The sequence below is a fragment of the Melospiza melodia genome, chromosome 6, assembly GCF_035770615.1.
Source record: "Melospiza melodia melodia isolate bMelMel2 chromosome 6, bMelMel2.pri, whole genome shotgun sequence".
Taxonomy (NCBI): Eukaryota; Metazoa; Chordata; class Aves; order Passeriformes; family Passerellidae; genus Melospiza; species Melospiza melodia.
Window position 1 is genome coordinate 17001404 of NC_086199.1, and position 17591 is coordinate 17018994.

Here is a 17591-nt window from a genome sequence, read left to right on the forward strand (position 1 = left end):
TTCAGTCAACTTAACTGAGCTTTTTTGCTAAGGTCAAAGAAATATCTCGCTTATTTCTGCACGGGAAGGATTTTGTTTGAGACAAACATCAACATATCTACAAAAATACTGCTAGAGGAAATAATGTTTGCTTTTGTTTTGATAAGTGGCTTTTTAGTAGTATTTTTGGGGCAGCATCTCTTCTTTCTCTGAGAGAATAATTTCTCCAGCAACTCTTTCCAGTCATTATTCTACTTTCTGGGTGCCATTGTCAGTTGGTCAGGTTAAATCTTCTTCCAGGTTGTCAAATTCTGCATAGAGGAGCGGATTGTTAAATAAGGAGCACTCTGATGCTTCCTCGTCACTCCTCATTCCTCATCGTGGGTGGTTCTTATTCATGACTAACTGTGTTTTGAAATTTCTTTTGTTATGTAATAACAAATTATATGCTAAATTCTGAGATTTGGAATACTCTTAAAAATCTGGTGAGCAGTTGCATTAATTAAAAAATAAAAATACAACAACAGAACAGCTGCCCTGGGGTCTTAGCTGTTGTATATTTCCACAATACGTTCACAATGTTGCTTTCAAACTGCCTGGAATTAAGATGTCTTTTAGTTTCTATTTTCTTTCAGACATTGAATTACTGCTTATATTTCTAGTGCTTTAAAAAAACCTGAAAAGATGTTTTAATGTCAGACAAGTTTTGTTTCCTGTCTATTATGTATTGTAGTTTAAACATCCTTGGGACCATAGGAATTGATTACTAACAGCAACAAATAATTTTCTCCATTTAAATAGGCAATTGTGGAACTAATGGACTGAATTAATAGAAAATACTGCTTGGGCTAATTCAGAAACAGTTTAGAGGAAGAAAACTGAACAGATGAAACATAGTCACTGATTTGGGGGATTTTTTAATGTATATGCAGATGGATTGTTGAATTCCTGCCAGTACCCAATGCAGATTACTGTTGTCTGTCCATCAGCATAGAAGAGTTTTCAGAAAGTATCCAGTATTCAGAGAAAACACTAAAGTCTAGGAACTAGTCCTATGCAAACCTTCAGCATTAAGTTGGAAGGAACTGTACTTCATTACAAGCAAATAATTCTGCTACTTAGAGCTAAGAGTGGCAAACAGGTGGAGATTGTCATGGATCTATTTAAAAATATTCATAGCTATTGAAAGCGTCAGCAAAAATTTTTTAAAGACTGATAGAAGTATTTCTCCACATACTGCCTAAAATACAAAAGTTCTTCTGTTCTTGTCTGAGAGTTTCCTCTTGCCAGCACTTGAATCAGTGATGTAGATGGAGCTCAGACAGATTAGGTGTAACAGGCTAGGTAAACTATGGGTTTAGTGTTTACAGTTGTCAAATTATGTTCAATTTTGGGATATTTGAGTAAGTTCAACTCTGACAGCTGTGGTAGTTTTGTTCTTTTATTGTGTTCAGCCAACTTTTCTGAAATGCAAATACAGAGCATTGCAAAGAAATGCATTTTAACAAATTGATTTTTTAATGCAAGTTACTTTCCTTTTCTTTTTTGGACATTTTCCAGTTTTTACAGTGCTTTAATATATGTATGTGAATTAGTCATAAAAGTAATGTGTTCTGCTTAAATAATTAAATTTTCATTTTGAACAGCATCTTCTGTCCTCAAGAAAATACAGAAGAAGCCTTACTGTTGCTGCTTATTAGTGAATCTATGGTAGGTAAAATAGAGTGAATGTGCATTTTCTGTATGTGTGTGCTTTCCTTGGTTTGTTTGGTTGGTTTGTTTCATTTTTAGTTAAAATGGGCTTTTTTTTTTCCTCAAGCCTTTGCTTTCTCTTTTATTTTCTGTTAGGAAAGCAGGCAGTTATTACTGAAACTCAAATTTTTGATCCTCTGAGCCAGCTAGATGAGGTCTGCAAGTGTTATGGAGTTTTTTCTCCTTTAGGCTGGCTGTACCCAGCCTTGTTCCAGCCAGAGGCAGGTGAACAAGCCAAGTCCTTCATTTGGCATCACTTACCAGCATGAAGCATTGTTGCACCAGTTGGTTGCTATTCAGACAGACACAAAATCTAAGTTATTTTTGTTGTAAAAAGCAAATAAAAAACTACTAGAAGAGCATAATAAACATCATTAAAAAGTACCTTCCTTTGTGCATTAAACTTCAGTCACTCAAATTTGTAAATTATTTTTAATGATACTGACATTCAGTCTTGGCTACTGAATTATTTTTTTAAATGTCCCCATTTCCTCAATAAATGATTCCTTTCAATGGTCTACTTGTGCCCTTTATCAACCTGCCATATTTTCTGCTAGGCATCAATCAACTGCCACGTACTGACATTCTCATATCATGTCAGTTTTATGTTCTCAGATAAAATAAAGCGCTGGAGCTTTTGCTGTTTTTTTTTTTTTTTAGCTAGAGGGGTGAAATCTCTGCAGTCTCAGGCATCATGCAGTCTGTCTCACTGCACATCAATGAGATGAAGTCTTTTAAGTTCTGCAGGTGATTCAAATGCTTACATGATTTGGCATAATTTCTGTTTTGCTACAGTTAAATAGGATCAGAACATTTCAATGAACATTGTCCTAGTTTAACTGTTTTAAGGTGGCAGATATTTACATTGTAGTGCTAACTGCTTTCCTCATTCCTAGTGATCTGCCTTGCAGTATTCATGACAGAATCTAGAAATTCTGTCTAGATTCTGATTTTCATAACACAAAAAAATCAGCTGAGCAAACATTTCGACTTATCATATGTTGGTTTTGCTACAGAGTATGCTGAGGGATGCTGCCTGTTTCTCTGTAATGTGCAGCAGTGAAGATGTAGAGAATTCTGATGTGAGCTGTGGTCTTGGTGTGAAGTGAAAGCAGTCCCAGTTCTGCAAGATCTGACTGCTGATTGCTGTGTGGTATCATCATTAACAAGCCAAAAACCAAATTAAAAGTACTGCCTTGTTAAGTGTCATTTCAGGTTACTTACAGCTTTTCCTTTGTGAATTAGTTCTGCCTAATTATATCAAATGCTGTCACTGTAGAGCATATACCTTTAGCAAGCTTTCAAATTTTTTTACAGTAATTATTGCAGATTATTTCAGGCAAAAGAGTTTGTTTCGGGGGAGTATAATCTTTGACATGATTGACTTACTTTGGCTAAGTCATTTGTTCAAATTAGTTTTGGAGGGGGAAAAGGGGAAGATTGAGCATAAAAATATTCATCATTACAAATGTACCTTTCTGAGAGTTGAGACCATTATTTCAGCTTCAGTGCATGCTAACTTTCTAGCTGTAGTAGTTGTGAAGTGGTATGTGATTTATGATTCTGCAACCAATATCTGGGAAAGAAATAACACTTAGAGAAGACTGAGTAAGAGTTGGTGTTTTGATATGCTATTATGTTGTTAAAATACTATGATCCCTTACTTTCATTGTCTGTGAATTAGTAAGAAAATACCCCAATCAAGGCCAGGTTGGACAGGGCTCTGAGCAATGTGGTCTGGTGAAAAGTGTCCCCACCCATGACAGGATGATCTTTAAAAAGTCCCTTCAAACCCAAACCATCCTGTGGTTCTGTGATCTGACATCCTCAAGTTAACAGTGCATGTATGTGTTGCTGCATGTCAGCTGAGTTGTGGTAGCAGAATCACAGAATGATTATGTTTAGAAGAGACTTCTGGAGGTCGTTTTGTCCAGTCCCTTGCTCACACAGGGCCACCTGGAGCAGGCTGCATCTCTCTCCAGATATCTTTTGAGTATCTCCAAGGAGAAAGATTCCACAGCCTCCCTGGGCAGCCTGTGCCGCTGCTCATTAACACTCAGAGCAAAAAAAAAAGGTTCCTGATCTTCAGAGGGGACCTTCAGTGTTTCAGTTCATGTCTATTGCCTCTAGTCCTGTCACTGGACACCACTGGAAAGAGCCTGCTGCCTCCCTTTTCATTGTATCCTCCCTGCAGATATTTCTAACCCTGATAAGGCTCCCCTTCTGAGCATTGTCTTTTCCAGGCTGAGGAGTCACAGCTTTCTTAGGCTTTCCTCATAGAAGAGTTACTCTGGTGTCTAATACAGCCTGCTGGGCATTTGTTGGACTCTCTCCAGTAGCTCCATGTCTCTTGTACTAGAGAGTCCAGAACTGGACCCAGTACTGCATGTGTGGCCTCACCAGTGCTGACCAGAGGGGCAGGATCACTGCCCTCAACCTGCTGGCAGCGCTCCTCTGGTGCTGCCTGGGCTATCAATGGCCTTTTTTCCAGCTGGGGCACCTTGCTGCCTCCTGCTCACCTTGGGTGATAACCAGGACCCCCAGGTGTGTTCCTGTCAAGCTGCCTTTGAGCTGGGCAGTGCCCAGCATGTATGGTGCCTGGGTTTGTTCCCTCCCAGGTGCAGGACTTTGCTGAGGGCTTTGCTGAGGTTCTGTCAGCTCATTGCTCCAGCCTGTTGAGGTCCCTCTGCATGGCAGCACAGCCCTTTGGCATTTCAGTTCAGCAGATGCACTTGGGATCAGGCCCAGTATCAATCCCTGGTACACACCACTAGTTCCTGGCCTCCAGCTAGACTTTGTGTCACTCCTCACCACCTCCTGGGCTCAGCTTTGTGGGAGATTCTTAACCAGTGGAAAAATGGCTGAGCACATCCTTCCTTGCTCTGAGGCTGCGCCGAGTTACACTGCTCAAGTGTGTTACAGGTGTAAGTGTGGCCAGATGACACATTGCAGTTTGACTGCCGTCTCAGAGTGTCTGACACCATGGCACTTCTGAAATACTGAGCTCTTCCATTCCTACGTATTTTCTGTTTATAATTACCAAGAAAATGATTGTTCAGATACACAAGATATCTGTAATAATTATGAGACATCCTTGCGCTTTGGCATTGTCAACCACTGTTTCACAAGAAGTGCTAGTTCACAGCTTGTTCAAAACTTGCAAGGAACCGAGTCAAATAGTGATTAGAGGTGGAGTTAAAAAGAAGTTCTTGAAGTTGACTGAATATTTATGCAGTGTAAAAAGTAAAAGCCAAAGACTTCTTGATCAAAAGAAAGCAAAATATCTCTTTGGGGGCGTGTGTGTGTGCATGTGTGGGGTTGTTTCAAATTAAGATGTGGATTATTCAGTTGATAATTCCTGAGATGTCTGTGCATTTTGCATTCCATGTATCTCTTAGAAAAATTTTCAGTATTTATTTATTCTGATTTTAAAGATGTACTGAGTTTGTTCAGAGCTTAAAATGTTACCCTGTTGAAGTGGAGAAAAAATTTATTATCCCTTATTGTGTGTCATTTTTTGCATCTATAAGAGGGGGAAATAAGCTACCTATTAAAATTTAGTAGTTTTAAGTAAATGTGCTAAGGAGGCCATGCCCAGTGAAATTAAAAATAAAGAGGGGGATAAGGAGAGAGAAGTATCTTTGACTTCTGATTGCAGACTGCAGATATACTTGAATTTGTACCAATGTGCAATGGGAATATTAAACACCAAGAAAACTAGAAATAGATAGGACAGCAAGATAATGTGTTTTCAGAGGTTTGGTCATAAAGTGGGAGAAGCACTGTGTAGTTCAGGGAGGTACTAACTACTCTGAGACCTGAATTTTGTTCTTTGCTCTTGAACATGATTTCTCTGTGAACATGGTCAGTTCATTGAATCCATTTCTAGCTCAGCTTTCTTCCTTCCCAAAAGGAACACTTTACTTAAGGAATTAGGTTTGCAACATGCCTTTCACAAAACAAAGTACAAACTCTTACTGCAAACATGGCCTGATTCCAAAGCTGTGCCCAGAACCAGGATCAGTTTTCACTTCTCAGTAGTAACTGCTGAAGGTGATAGTGGGTTATCCTGGGCATGTTACCATTCACAAGTGAGATGAGTGTCATAATGTTGTGAAGAGAAAAGAAGTTGATTGCCTTATTTTACAGAAGCTGGAGTAGAGGACTTGAAGATCCTTTTAATATGTTTTACTAGCACACAAAAAATAAAGAGATATTTTCATAGATGTATATCCATTATATTGAAAATATACCTTTTTTTTTTTTTCTGAGAACTCTTCAATAACTTTAAATACATTACTTAGATTATGGAATTAGAATGAAGTAATTAAAAATAGATCCATGTAGAAACACCAGTCTTGCCACTAATATATAAAATTGGTAATTTTTTCTATCTATAAATTAGTATCAGATATCTTTGTATCCCTTATAGCAACCACTGACTGTGAGATTGAGTAGAATGGTAGTAACTGGGGTGAAAAAATGGCTTGAATTCTAATGGCTGCCTTGGTTTCTCTCTTTGTGGTGTGTTTCAGGCTAACCGTGATGCTGTACTGAGCAGAATACCAGAGCACAAGAATGATCGCATCATCAGTTTGCAAAGTGCATCTGTAGTCTATGATTTACTTACAATAGCCTTGGGAAGAAGAGGCCAGTATGAAATGCTTTCAGAGGTTTGTTGGTAGTAGTGAATGTTCATCTGTGGCATTTTTGCTGTTTTCTGTTAATCATGTTAATTGTGGTAGTAAGAAAGAGCTGAAACAAATATAGGACACTGTTATTCTGACTGCTTTATGAATACAATAGGTAGTTTCCACCCCAAAATGTTTACTGTCTAAATTTATACAAGTGACTTGAGGTGGCCAAACAAGAAAAGTTGAATGGAAGGTGTGGTAAATGTTTAATGCTACAGAAATACACATGATTTTTAGGTGGGGATGCATGGATCTGCTTAAAAGGGTACACAATTAATGTAGAGAGCAAGAAGGAATGGCAAAAAATAAAAGTGGTTCTGGATATAGAAATGATAAATATAATTTCCTAGAAAAAATATTATTAATGAATGTAAAAGGATTTTAGAAGAAAACTTTCTTTTATACTTCTTAATATTTGAGGTCATACATAGTCCTTAGAGTTTCTAATAATTTTGAAGTTAATAAAAAGAAAATAAAGTCATTAAAAAATGTTCAGGTCTTTGGGAAATGTGTTACTTACCTCACTGTCTGTTTCATTATGTAGCATGCTTGTGTTTGTTGTTTGTGTCAACTTCTTCAGGAAACTGCCAAGTATTGTTAAAAGTTTTCTACCTGTGAAACAGCTACAGCTCTTTGGGCAGAGCAGATCTTTCTACTGCTGAAACAGGGCTCACCCAGCAGCAGGGTACTGTTGCCAACCACAATTAATTATTAATCTCCAGAAAGAATATGAAGGCATACTCAGGACTTGATTCGTTGAGAAATGGTTTCTCTCTACCATATAAGAGGACTTCTATTAAGAAAAAGATAAAAAAAAAGTGCTCTAGTTTTTCTCTGGTATATGTTGATGGTCACCCATTTATCTGCATCTCACATGATGTTAAACCCTCAGTTTGAGTATTCTTTTTCTTGAAAGTACTTCATGGGTGCCAGGTGGTATGCAAGTCAGTTTAAATCAGTACAATGGAAGGTGTTTCACAGAGCAAAGGAGTACAATGCTCACACAGGCAATATAATCTAATCAGGAATATTTCCATTTACTTGTCACTACAGACACAAACACTTTCATGTAGTTTTAGGTGGTTGCACTAAAGGTGCAAGAGGTGGCCATATTTCAGTCTAGAACTTCCAAAACAAGAGATGTCAACAAGTATTTAAAAAAACAAACAATCAAGAGACCAAAAAGCCTTGAAAATTTTGATTTCTTTTTTTCTCTTAGTGACTGGCAACCTTTCAATTTTATATAGAAGACTAACATCTAGGCAGGGATAGAGCAGCCCTGGATTCCGAATCTGATTCTTACATTTTGTCTGGTGTCATTGATGGTTTTGTTGCAGGGCTTTTTGTTGTGGGTTTTTTGTCTTTTTTAGAATGTTGAAGAGCCATAATATTTATGGGAACATTGCAGGTTTAGCAAGTAGAAGATATCTGCCCTCAAATCCTGCTGCTGATAGTCTGTAACTTTTATAATTTGAAGTATTGTAATAAACACATATTCAGAAATGTTAAAACATTCTGTTCAGTTATATAATAGGAATTTAATTTTTTAGGGTTTTATTCTCTTTGAGCTGATTTTGATTGCTCTGGTGGAGCAGTTGTAGATTAAATCAAAAATTGGGAAATTATTCTAACTGTGGAAATAGTATTCACCCACCAGTTCCAGTATCTTCTTGCTCCCTTCTGGTTTAGCTAGAGCTGATTACTTACAGAAGTAGTTGGTTGTTATATAAGAATATGAAATGATCAAAAATCTGTCTCATCCTTGTTAAACTGTTCTAATGCCAAGTCACGTTCTTAACTGAAAAGGGCTCATGTTTTTATCAAGTTTGTATATAATGGGCTTTCAATTTCTTAGGGTAGCTTCAACTAGATGAAGGAACTTTATACTGTCAATTCTTTCCTAAACAATAGTACTCTGGTTGTAATCAATTTCATTTTAAGCTTTGTAGGATGCATGATATTGAGCTTGTAAGTGTCCTACAAGAAGAGATGACTTTTAGAGCTGTTAAATTCTTTTCCATATATACAATCTGGCAGCTATTTTCATGTATTTGAATAATTTAATTTTTTTATTACATGTATGTTAGATAAGAGTCTATAAGAAATCTTAATACTAGTGTGTCTTCTCAATAATTGAAGAGCATTAGCTGAAATAACAATTCCCCCCCCCCCCCCCATATTTAGTGTTTAGAAAGAGCCATGAAGTTTGCATTTGAAGAGTTCCATCTCTGGTATCAGTTTGCATTGTCCTTGATGGCAGCAGGAAAAGTAAGTCTAAATTTTTTCATATAATTCTTGTATTGGTGGCCTTTGATAAAAATGTTTAGCACTTCCACAATTTTCATCTGTAGTGTTTTTGAAAATAAATCTAATTCTTGAATTGACAAAGTATGCTATACTCCTGAATTTGTTCCCAGTGCTGTACAAAGAATGTTGTTATTTGAATAGTTTCTAACTTAGATGATGATATCTTGCCAATAATCTTAAAATAGGCTGATTGAGTACAAGCAGTGGGTTATACCAGATCCTATTATGCATTTTTGATGACTTAATTTATTTTATACTTAGGTACAAATTAATGCTGATTTGTGATGCTCTTCTTTTTTTTTTTTCCTTTTGGAAATTTCTGACTTTATCTTCCTTAATATTGCTGCCTTTGAGACTCTGTATTCTGTGCAAATAATGGATTTTTAAAAAATTTAATCTAAACCAGGAACTTAAGCTTTTAGATGCAATTCTCTGTTTTCAGTTATTTTTACTTTTCGCTGTCATGTTACAGAAAATACATTCGCATGTAATGTAAACAATTAGTTTTCTTATATATAATTTTCAATGGGATATTTTGCTTATTTTCAGAATGGGGGAAAGGAATGTATTTTCCTTAGGAAATATTTTAGCAGCACATGGATTCCTGAGAGACTTGATTTTTCTTCCAACTCTATTTACTTTGAGTTATTTTCCAGACTGTGATTGGATGGACCCAAATAAGTTAAAAAAAAAAAAAGAGGAGCAGTGCCATTCTATCTTATATCAGACCTATTCCTGTGTGTTGTTTTAACTCCCAAAGAACACCAAAACACTGCTTGTTTAGAAAACTCTGTCCCACTCCTTCTCTTTCGTCTGGCTCAATTACTGTGAGTTTACAGGCCTAGCAAAGTTTTAGATGCATCTCAAAACTGAATTGTGAACCATTGGAATTACATTCTTCTGGGCACGCTTAATGAAAGTTTGTGGAGTTAAAAAACAATAGCAGTGCCTAAAGTCTTGTCTTTTACTGGCTTGAGGAGCTTTGACCAATTGTCAACAAAATGTGTAGTAATGTCTCCTTCACAAAGGAAAAATAAGTAAATGGTGTAAATAGGAATTGTGTATCTGTGAAACACATTTATGTTTTCAGTAATTTAAATGGAAAATGTTTTAAACAGTCTGCTCGAGCTGTTAAAGTCTTGAAGGAATGTATACGTTTGAAACCAGATGATGCAACAATTCCACTCCTTGCTGCAAAGCTCTGCATGGGATCTCTGCACTGGGTAAGCTCTGCCCTCTGTCTTCTCAGCAAGACCTGTGCTAAAATCTTGATTTAGTGATGTAGCAAATATTTTTGCACAGTGACTGCATGCACTTGGGCATATCTAAAAACACAGCACAGAATGTACATGCACATGTACATCCCTGTTTGAATGGCTAATTTGAAATACTTGACAGAGGTTATGTTTATCAAGGTAGCCTATTCTGATACTGGTCTAAGACATAGCTTAAAACATACAGAAGCTGAAACCCTGGAAGACAGATCATAAATACAACTTAGACTGAGGTAATTTTCTGCAAGAGGAAAATAACTTTCTGGAAAATAATGAGACAAATCTCTTATAATCAAGAGACTCTTCTGATGGTACCATGTTTGCAAGCAGCTGTGGTTTATGAATTTGTAATAGGGACAGTTGAGTATTTTAGATAAACTTGGAATGGGTGTATCTGTATAAAATCATTAAAGTGATCAAAGATCATCATGCTGTTTTCAAGACACTTGTGTAATTTTTAAAGAATGAGTATATTTGAAACAGAAGGAAAAGAGAAGGGAAAGGTCACATATAGCAGTTGAGAAAGTGGTGTAGTAGCGCAAACATGACTTGTTGAGGCTGACAAAATACAGGCTTGATTAAGGTATATCCTAGTTCTGTAAATTGTTCCCTATGGATTGAGTCCATATGGACTAGCTTACTGTACTTAGCATTTACAGTTACTGGAATGGATTCAAATGGGCTTTTTTTTCTTTCTAGATTATTAAATAATGTGTTAGCATGGCAGCTAATCTGATTTTTTTATGTGTTTCTCTGTTTATGAGTTTGCATCCATTCAGCAATACAGTATTTGCAGCAGAGTTCTGCATGGTATAATATTTTTTTTTACAGGGTTAGGAGCCATAGTTCTTGTGATTGATTTTTCTAAATAAATGGTTCATGGGTCAGGAACTCTATTGATAAAGTGAAAAAATGGTAGGTGGCATATATGGACCAGAAATACCTTTCTAATAAAGAAAAAAATAAGAAAAAAGGCAAAAGGTAAGTGTGCTTTGTGCCAGATTTCTCTCAATCATAGGAATAGGTGTTTCAGCTTAAAATCTGGGGGTTTTACTCAGTATTTAGCAAGAAAACTAAGTCTAATGAAAAATGAAGTGTTCTTCAAAGCAATCATGGCTGAGATTTTAATAGGTTTAATAGTGTGCATAATATACATTCTGAGCATTCTGAGAATTCTTATCATTATAATGTAAGATTTAGCTAGTTTTAGACTCACGTGAATGTTTTGTAATATTTTCAGTTGGAAGAAGCTGAAAGGTTTGCCACAGCAGTTGTTGATCTCGGGGACAAAACATCAGAGTTCAAAGCTAAAGGCTACTTGGCACTGGGATTGACTTACAGTCTGCAGGCTACTGATGGTAAGATAGGAATAAACATTCACACTTGGAAATTCTCATGCTGCCTAGAGAAGGATACCTGGCAGAATGATAGACATTAAATCTTCTGTGTGCAACCATTTTTCAGTCAATGTATTAAAGCTTCTTCAATTAGCGTGTGGAATGAAATCTGCTCATTGTTCATGGCACTGATTAAATATATCCTTTTCAGCGTCTTTGCGAGGGATGCAAGAGGTCTTGCAGAGAAAGGCTCTTCTTGCATTTCAGAGGTAAGTGGGCGTTGATCTTTCCATTTTGTTCTGCTATATGTAGTGCAAAGCTTTTATTATGTTCTAAAAAGAGACACTTGTAAAAGATGGTGTAATGACAACTTCACCTCTGGGAGTCTCCCATCATGAGAACAGAATGTATTTCTTTAGCATTTATTTCCATCATTTTCTGCCAGCATTACCTAAATTTATTTCTAGGGATTTCCTTTTATTTAAAGATGTTTGTGTTGCTCCCTAGTATAAAATATTTGCTCAAATATCCTCATCTAATAGGAAAAAAACACACAATGTAAGGTTTCAAGCTGTGGTTCAATGAGATAATGTTTCTAAGAGCTGTCCACTGATCAGATTGTATAGGAGGCCTTTGCAATTATCTCTGTAGAAGCAGAGCAATAATGGAGGCTGTGCTGCTGGGGCTGAGGGTGAAGCACAGGTTTTGAGGTAGCAAGTTAGGGGAAAATGAAAATTCTGTCTGGAAATGTAACAGTGTGGGCAATGGCAGTGCAAATGTCATCTTCCAAGTGCATTACCTGGAAGCAGTGCCATTGGGGATAACAGTAGTTCATTCTCATGGACTCTACAAATGAAATGACAATGAACAGGTGAATGATGACATTTCTACCCCAATTATAGAAGAAACAAATCTTGGTGACAAAGCTGGCAAAAGTGCTATGGCATCTAAATAAGTCTTTTATGTTTATATACCCTTGAAAACTCTTCTTTGGTGAGATAAGCCTAAATGTAGGGAAACAGGTCTGTGCCTTAATGTGAAAATGAAGCCCTGGCTTTTTGGTGGTGATATTATATCTGAGGGGATAGGATTGAAAAAGTGTTTGCAGATAGCTTCAGAGTGAGGCTGGTATGTGTTGCTCCTTCTTTTTTCTGTCTAGTCTTAGCAATTCCTCTGTTTAACATAAGTTTGTTTTAACATAAGTATGTTTTAACATATCTTTGCTCTTTTGTTCCTTAGTGCTTTTAATAGATTTTTTACTACTTCAGTATTTTCTCCATGTTGAAACTGAACTTTCTACCTCTTGGTTTATACCTCAGTTCCTCACCTATCCCTCTTACCACTGCTGACTTAATCATCACTGTTTCAAAAATAGTATGCTAACCATTTTTCACCAATTCTGTGCATTCACTACTTTTGAGACCCCAACAGTGAATTACTTTCTTTTGAGGATTCTTTGAAACAGCAAGGGAGGAAATGGACCATAGTGTGAAGCTAACCCATTCCAGTTCAGTGTCTGCTGACCCTATTCTCCAGTTCAGAATAGTGATTCTCAAAATTCTGAGAATCAATTTTTTGGATGGCTCAAAGCCATCTTCAACCTGGCCTTGCACACTGCCCAGGATGGGGCATCCACAACTTCTCTGGATGTGTTCCAGTGCCTCACCATCCTCATAGTGAAGAATTTCTTCCTAATAGCTGATCTAAACCTACTCTCTTCTAGTTTGAAGACACTAACCCTCTTCCCATCCATACCTACCTTTGTAGAAAACTCCTCTCCAGCTCTCCTGTAGGACCCCTTTAGGTGGTGGAAAGTGCTGTAACATCTTCCTGAGCCTTCTGTTCTCTGTGCTGAGCAATCCCAACTCTCTCAGCTTGTCTCTAAAGGGGAGGTGCTTCAGCTCTCTGGTTATTTTGCTGGCTCTCCTCTGGACCTACTCTGACAGGTCCACATCCTCCCTGTGCTGGGACCCCCACACCTGGACAGAACACTCCAGGTGGGGTCTCATTAATGTGGAATAGAAGGGGAAAATCACCTCCGTTGCCCTATGGTCAGACTTCTTTTGGTGCAGCCCAACACATGGTTGGCTTTCTGGCCAGTAAAACTGCATTGCCAGGTCATGCCAATATTCAGTTCCTATCACTGTGAAATTACTTTTTCTCAATCTCTGTTCAAATGTTGTTGTTTTGTTGTGTGTTACGTTGTCTTTCACCCAGCACACCAGTCATGCCTGCTTTCTCTTACCATATCTGAAAAATAAAAGTTTTCCAGGAGATGGAAGTTAAATTCTCTGTCTTCTACCAGTTTATAAAGCAAGTGGCCTGTACTGGACTTGGTATTTTCATGTGACTTTTTTTTTTTTTTCCCAGTAAATTTTTTTGTGGATTTTTAAAATCACCTACCTAGAGGGCCAGTTCCTGAAGAAGTAGGGCTCCTGAAGAAATGCAGTTACAATTTGGACCCTTGCCTAAGTCAAATTTCAAGGCTTACCAGTTTGTGTTGGTGGCCATTCAAGAAAGTGCCCGTTGCTGTCTTCACGCAGTACTGAGGGGTGTTTGTTTCACTAACTTTTTTTTTTTTTGAAGACTTTCAGTGGTTTTTCTGTGGCTGGCATGAATTGGAGTTTCACAGAACTCACCAAATGGTAGATAGATAGTAATAATTCTTTCACTATCTGAAACTTGGGTTACTGAAGAAGTACTCTCTAAGTAAAAATCTCTTGTTCTTGTTTAGTATTGCTTAATTTGTGAATTTAAATTTAAAAAAAAACTGGTCCTGGACCCTGTTAGGCTTTACCTGTGCATCTAGTCTCCAATTTACAGGTGAAGTTAACAAAATATGGAGCTGTCCCTTAATTACTTTAAACTTTTTTGGCATATCTTGGGTGTAGTTACTCAGCTAATGTACATCATGGACCTGTACAGCTGTTTGGAGTTGAGAAGGCAGAAATGCACAGGTCAGAAGCAGAAGGTTCTCTGTGGTTTTTGTGGTTTAAAGGTCAGTTTTGATGCTTCCTCCCAACGGAAGTGACTCAGTAGATGTTCCAAAGATGATTATTGCACATTAGAGTTCTAAGTGAGACTCCGTTTAAAGAATGCAACAAATGTAAATAAAAAAATAGTCCCAGGCTTCCTGCCCAGAACTTAGTACACATTATTTGGGATACAGCCATAATTTTTTTTGTCCTTCTGCTCAAGGATCCCCCTGCTAAAAAGCTCTCACCTTGCAGCAGAAAGATTGTATTACAGGGGGAAATAGTAGAGTGTATTACAAGGACAATTTCCATGGGATACTAAAATGACTAAGACTCAGAGTGTGCATTTGACCAAAATATTAAAAAGAAGATAACAAACATAATTTTTTTAAAAGTGGGAAAAAGTTGATATTATTCATCTGTTTAAAGGCATGGTGTTCTGGGGAATTCATGTTTGGATTTTTTTTCCCCTTTTTTCTGTAAGAAAACTTTGTTTAATGAATTTTTTATAAATATTCTAAGTAATGACATCTAGTGTTTGTTTAGGAGTATAATTTATTTGAAGAATCATTTTGTATTAAAGATTTATTTAGAGATTTAAGCAGAAATGATATAATTATTTTCTATTAAAAATGACTTTTCATGTGCCAAGGTGCTTCCTTTAAATCAAGGATAATTGAGAAGCGTAAGAAAAATTGCTGAAATGAGCACCACTTTTATCAAAATATGAGTATACATGTAGTGAAGAGATCTGAGCATAAATAAATGAATATATAGCATTTATGGGTCTGCCTAACCTGTCTGAACATGGGGGAAATTAATTTTTGTTTTGTTTCTTTGTTTTTAAGGGCTCACAGTTTGTCTCCAACAGATCATTTGGCAGCATTCTACTTGGCACTGCAGCTTGCCATTTCCAGACAGGTTAGTTATGTTTTAAAAGTGCAGCATCATGCTGTCATATGAAGATTGGAATTTGTATCTGTTGATGAACAGAGATGAAGATTTCCTCAATAAAAACTTGATTTTCCTTGTGCACTTATTCACATATATGGAAAAAACCCTGAAATACTCTCTCCAAACCCCTTCAGTCTTATGCAGTTCTCCAGAATTCTGCCATTATTTCCAGCTCTAGGATCAGAAATAAGACAGAAGTAATTCCACTTACTTCAGCGTTTATGTTGCTAGACAGAGAGAAAAAAAGTCAGTTTTTAAGGTGTTTTTACTTATTATGTGTAATCTCTGCTCAGATCCTAGAGAGGGGATCTCTTGAGTCCAGTCTTTAATGATCCTTACAGTGCTTAGATCTTGAGTACCTGCTAATATCTGTGCCCATCCTGAATACCTGTGTGAGGCTTAGTTATTGTGGACAAAATTACAAAGAAGTATTCAAGAAAACTGGAAAATATTTTATCACTGTAAAAGAGATCAGAGCTTAGTCCAGCTTGTAGAGCTGTTATGTTTAAGGCATTCTACCTTACATGAGATGAATTTGGATAATGTGGAACTGCTCTCTGTATATCATGGTAAGTCTCTTCCTATGTCGTGTTTATTTCACAAAGTAGCCCTGAGCACAGTTGTTTACATTCTCTAGTGACTACTTTTCATTGCTAATGAGTAGTGCAGAACTTGGACTATGTCACTTAAGAGTGGAATGGATTGTCACTTTACTGGCACAAAATATTTTTGAGGAGCAGGCAGTCACTGCTCAGATACATTCTGAATTCCAAAATACTTGTGTTGCTTAATTAAATTTCTTGGTTTTAACACTTACTGTACTTACTTTGAACAAAAACACAGGCAGCTGAGGAGACAATGAAATTCTACTTAAAAATGTTGCTGTTGCTGTACATTTCAGTTAAGCATTGCAATTAAAATATTTTCAAAATCATACAGAAATACAGCTAGGACGGGAAAGAAAATATTTTAAGGGGCTGAAGGTAACTGTTTCATAAAAACATTAATCTTACTTTCCAGGGTTAACATATTATTTAATTTTCAGAGTTTCTGTAGAGCATCAGGTCCATTTTAAACTGCTGAGTAGTGTTTTACAGGAGTGAATAGAATTCTACATGTTACCTGAGTGAGCATTTTGAAATTTTTGTGGATGTCAGTCAAGTAAAAGGCAATACTTTTAACAGTGATGCTTTCTTTTTCTGCCTTTTTTTTCTTTTTTTCCATCAGATACCAGAAGCTTTGGGTTATGTTCGTCAGGCTCTGCAGCTACAAGGAGATGATGCCAACTCTCTTCATCTCCTTGCACTCTTGCTATCAGCCCAGAAACATTATCATGATGCTTTGAATATCATTGATATGGCCTTGAGTGAATATCCAGAAAATTTTATGTGAGTGAATATCATGTTTCCTTTCTATGCTTTCTTTTGTATTTATTTTTCCTGGATTCTCATCTCATTCATTTCAAGAGGAGATGGATTTGAAGATGGGTCAATTTTTATTTCCAGCAGTCTTCTTTCCCACCCATTTATTGCAAGTCTGTTTATTAAAGGCTTGTTAAACAGTGATAAAGGATTTGTTTTGAAAGGGAGATTAAAACTGGATAGTTGATCTTTGTTTTTTTCTACACCATCTGTGTAAATAAATTCTCCCTGTTGCATGCTTTGTACTATGTTTGTGTCTTCTATTTTTATACAATATTGCAAGAAGTATAAACAGGAATTTACTACTAGCTAGACTAGATTTATCCCATCTTACAGATAATTCTATGGATATTATATGGAATCTATTTTGTAAAATACATCATAAAACAGAGAATCTCCTCATTTGCTTAGATAATAACAGTCGTGTGAAGTTCGTTATGGACAACTACATAAGTGAACAGGGAAGAAGCATATTTGCTGGATATTCTCTTGTTTAAGAAAGAAATCATTATTTCTGTTTATTTTTCGGGTTAAGTACATCTTAACATATATTAGGATTTTGTACTTTTGTAAGGGTTTTTTTTGTTTGTTTGTTTTTTTGGATTTTTTTTTGGTTGGTTTTTTAAAAAATTATTTTAAGAAAATCTAATAAAATTCTTTATAAGAAAATATCTCAGGGACAGCTTCCATTAACTCATTAACTTCCAGTCTTCTGCTTTGGTGCTTTACCAGCTGTCACTCAGGTTGTAATCCATTATATTACACATATTCTACATACTCATTTGGACAAGTTTTTGCAATTACCCCATAACTTCTAAATGACAAGCCTGTATCATAAATTGTTGTTATATCAGCCTACCAGCAAAACATGATTTCTTTAAGTATTATTCATTTGAAA

At 36.5% G+C, this 17591-nt stretch overlaps 1 protein-coding gene across 5 annotated transcripts in view; it reads left to right on the forward strand.

Moving 5' to 3' along the window:
- TTC7B (tetratricopeptide repeat domain 7B) overlaps positions 1-17591 on the forward strand; it is a 117568-nt gene that overhangs the window by 42568 nt on the left and 57409 nt on the right. For all 5 annotated transcript variants that reach the window (XM_063160121.1, XM_063160122.1, XM_063160123.1 and 2 more), the window contains 8 exons: positions 1626-1689; positions 6267-6404; positions 8610-8693; positions 9851-9955; positions 11247-11364; positions 11555-11612; positions 15167-15239; positions 16500-16660. In XM_063160121.1, the coding sequence (XP_063016191.1) occupies positions 1626-1689; positions 6267-6404; positions 8610-8693; positions 9851-9955; positions 11247-11364; positions 11555-11612; positions 15167-15239; positions 16500-16660 (801 nt within the window). The remainder of the gene's footprint in view (positions 1-1625; positions 1690-6266; positions 6405-8609; positions 8694-9850; positions 9956-11246; positions 11365-11554; positions 11613-15166; positions 15240-16499; positions 16661-17591) is intronic.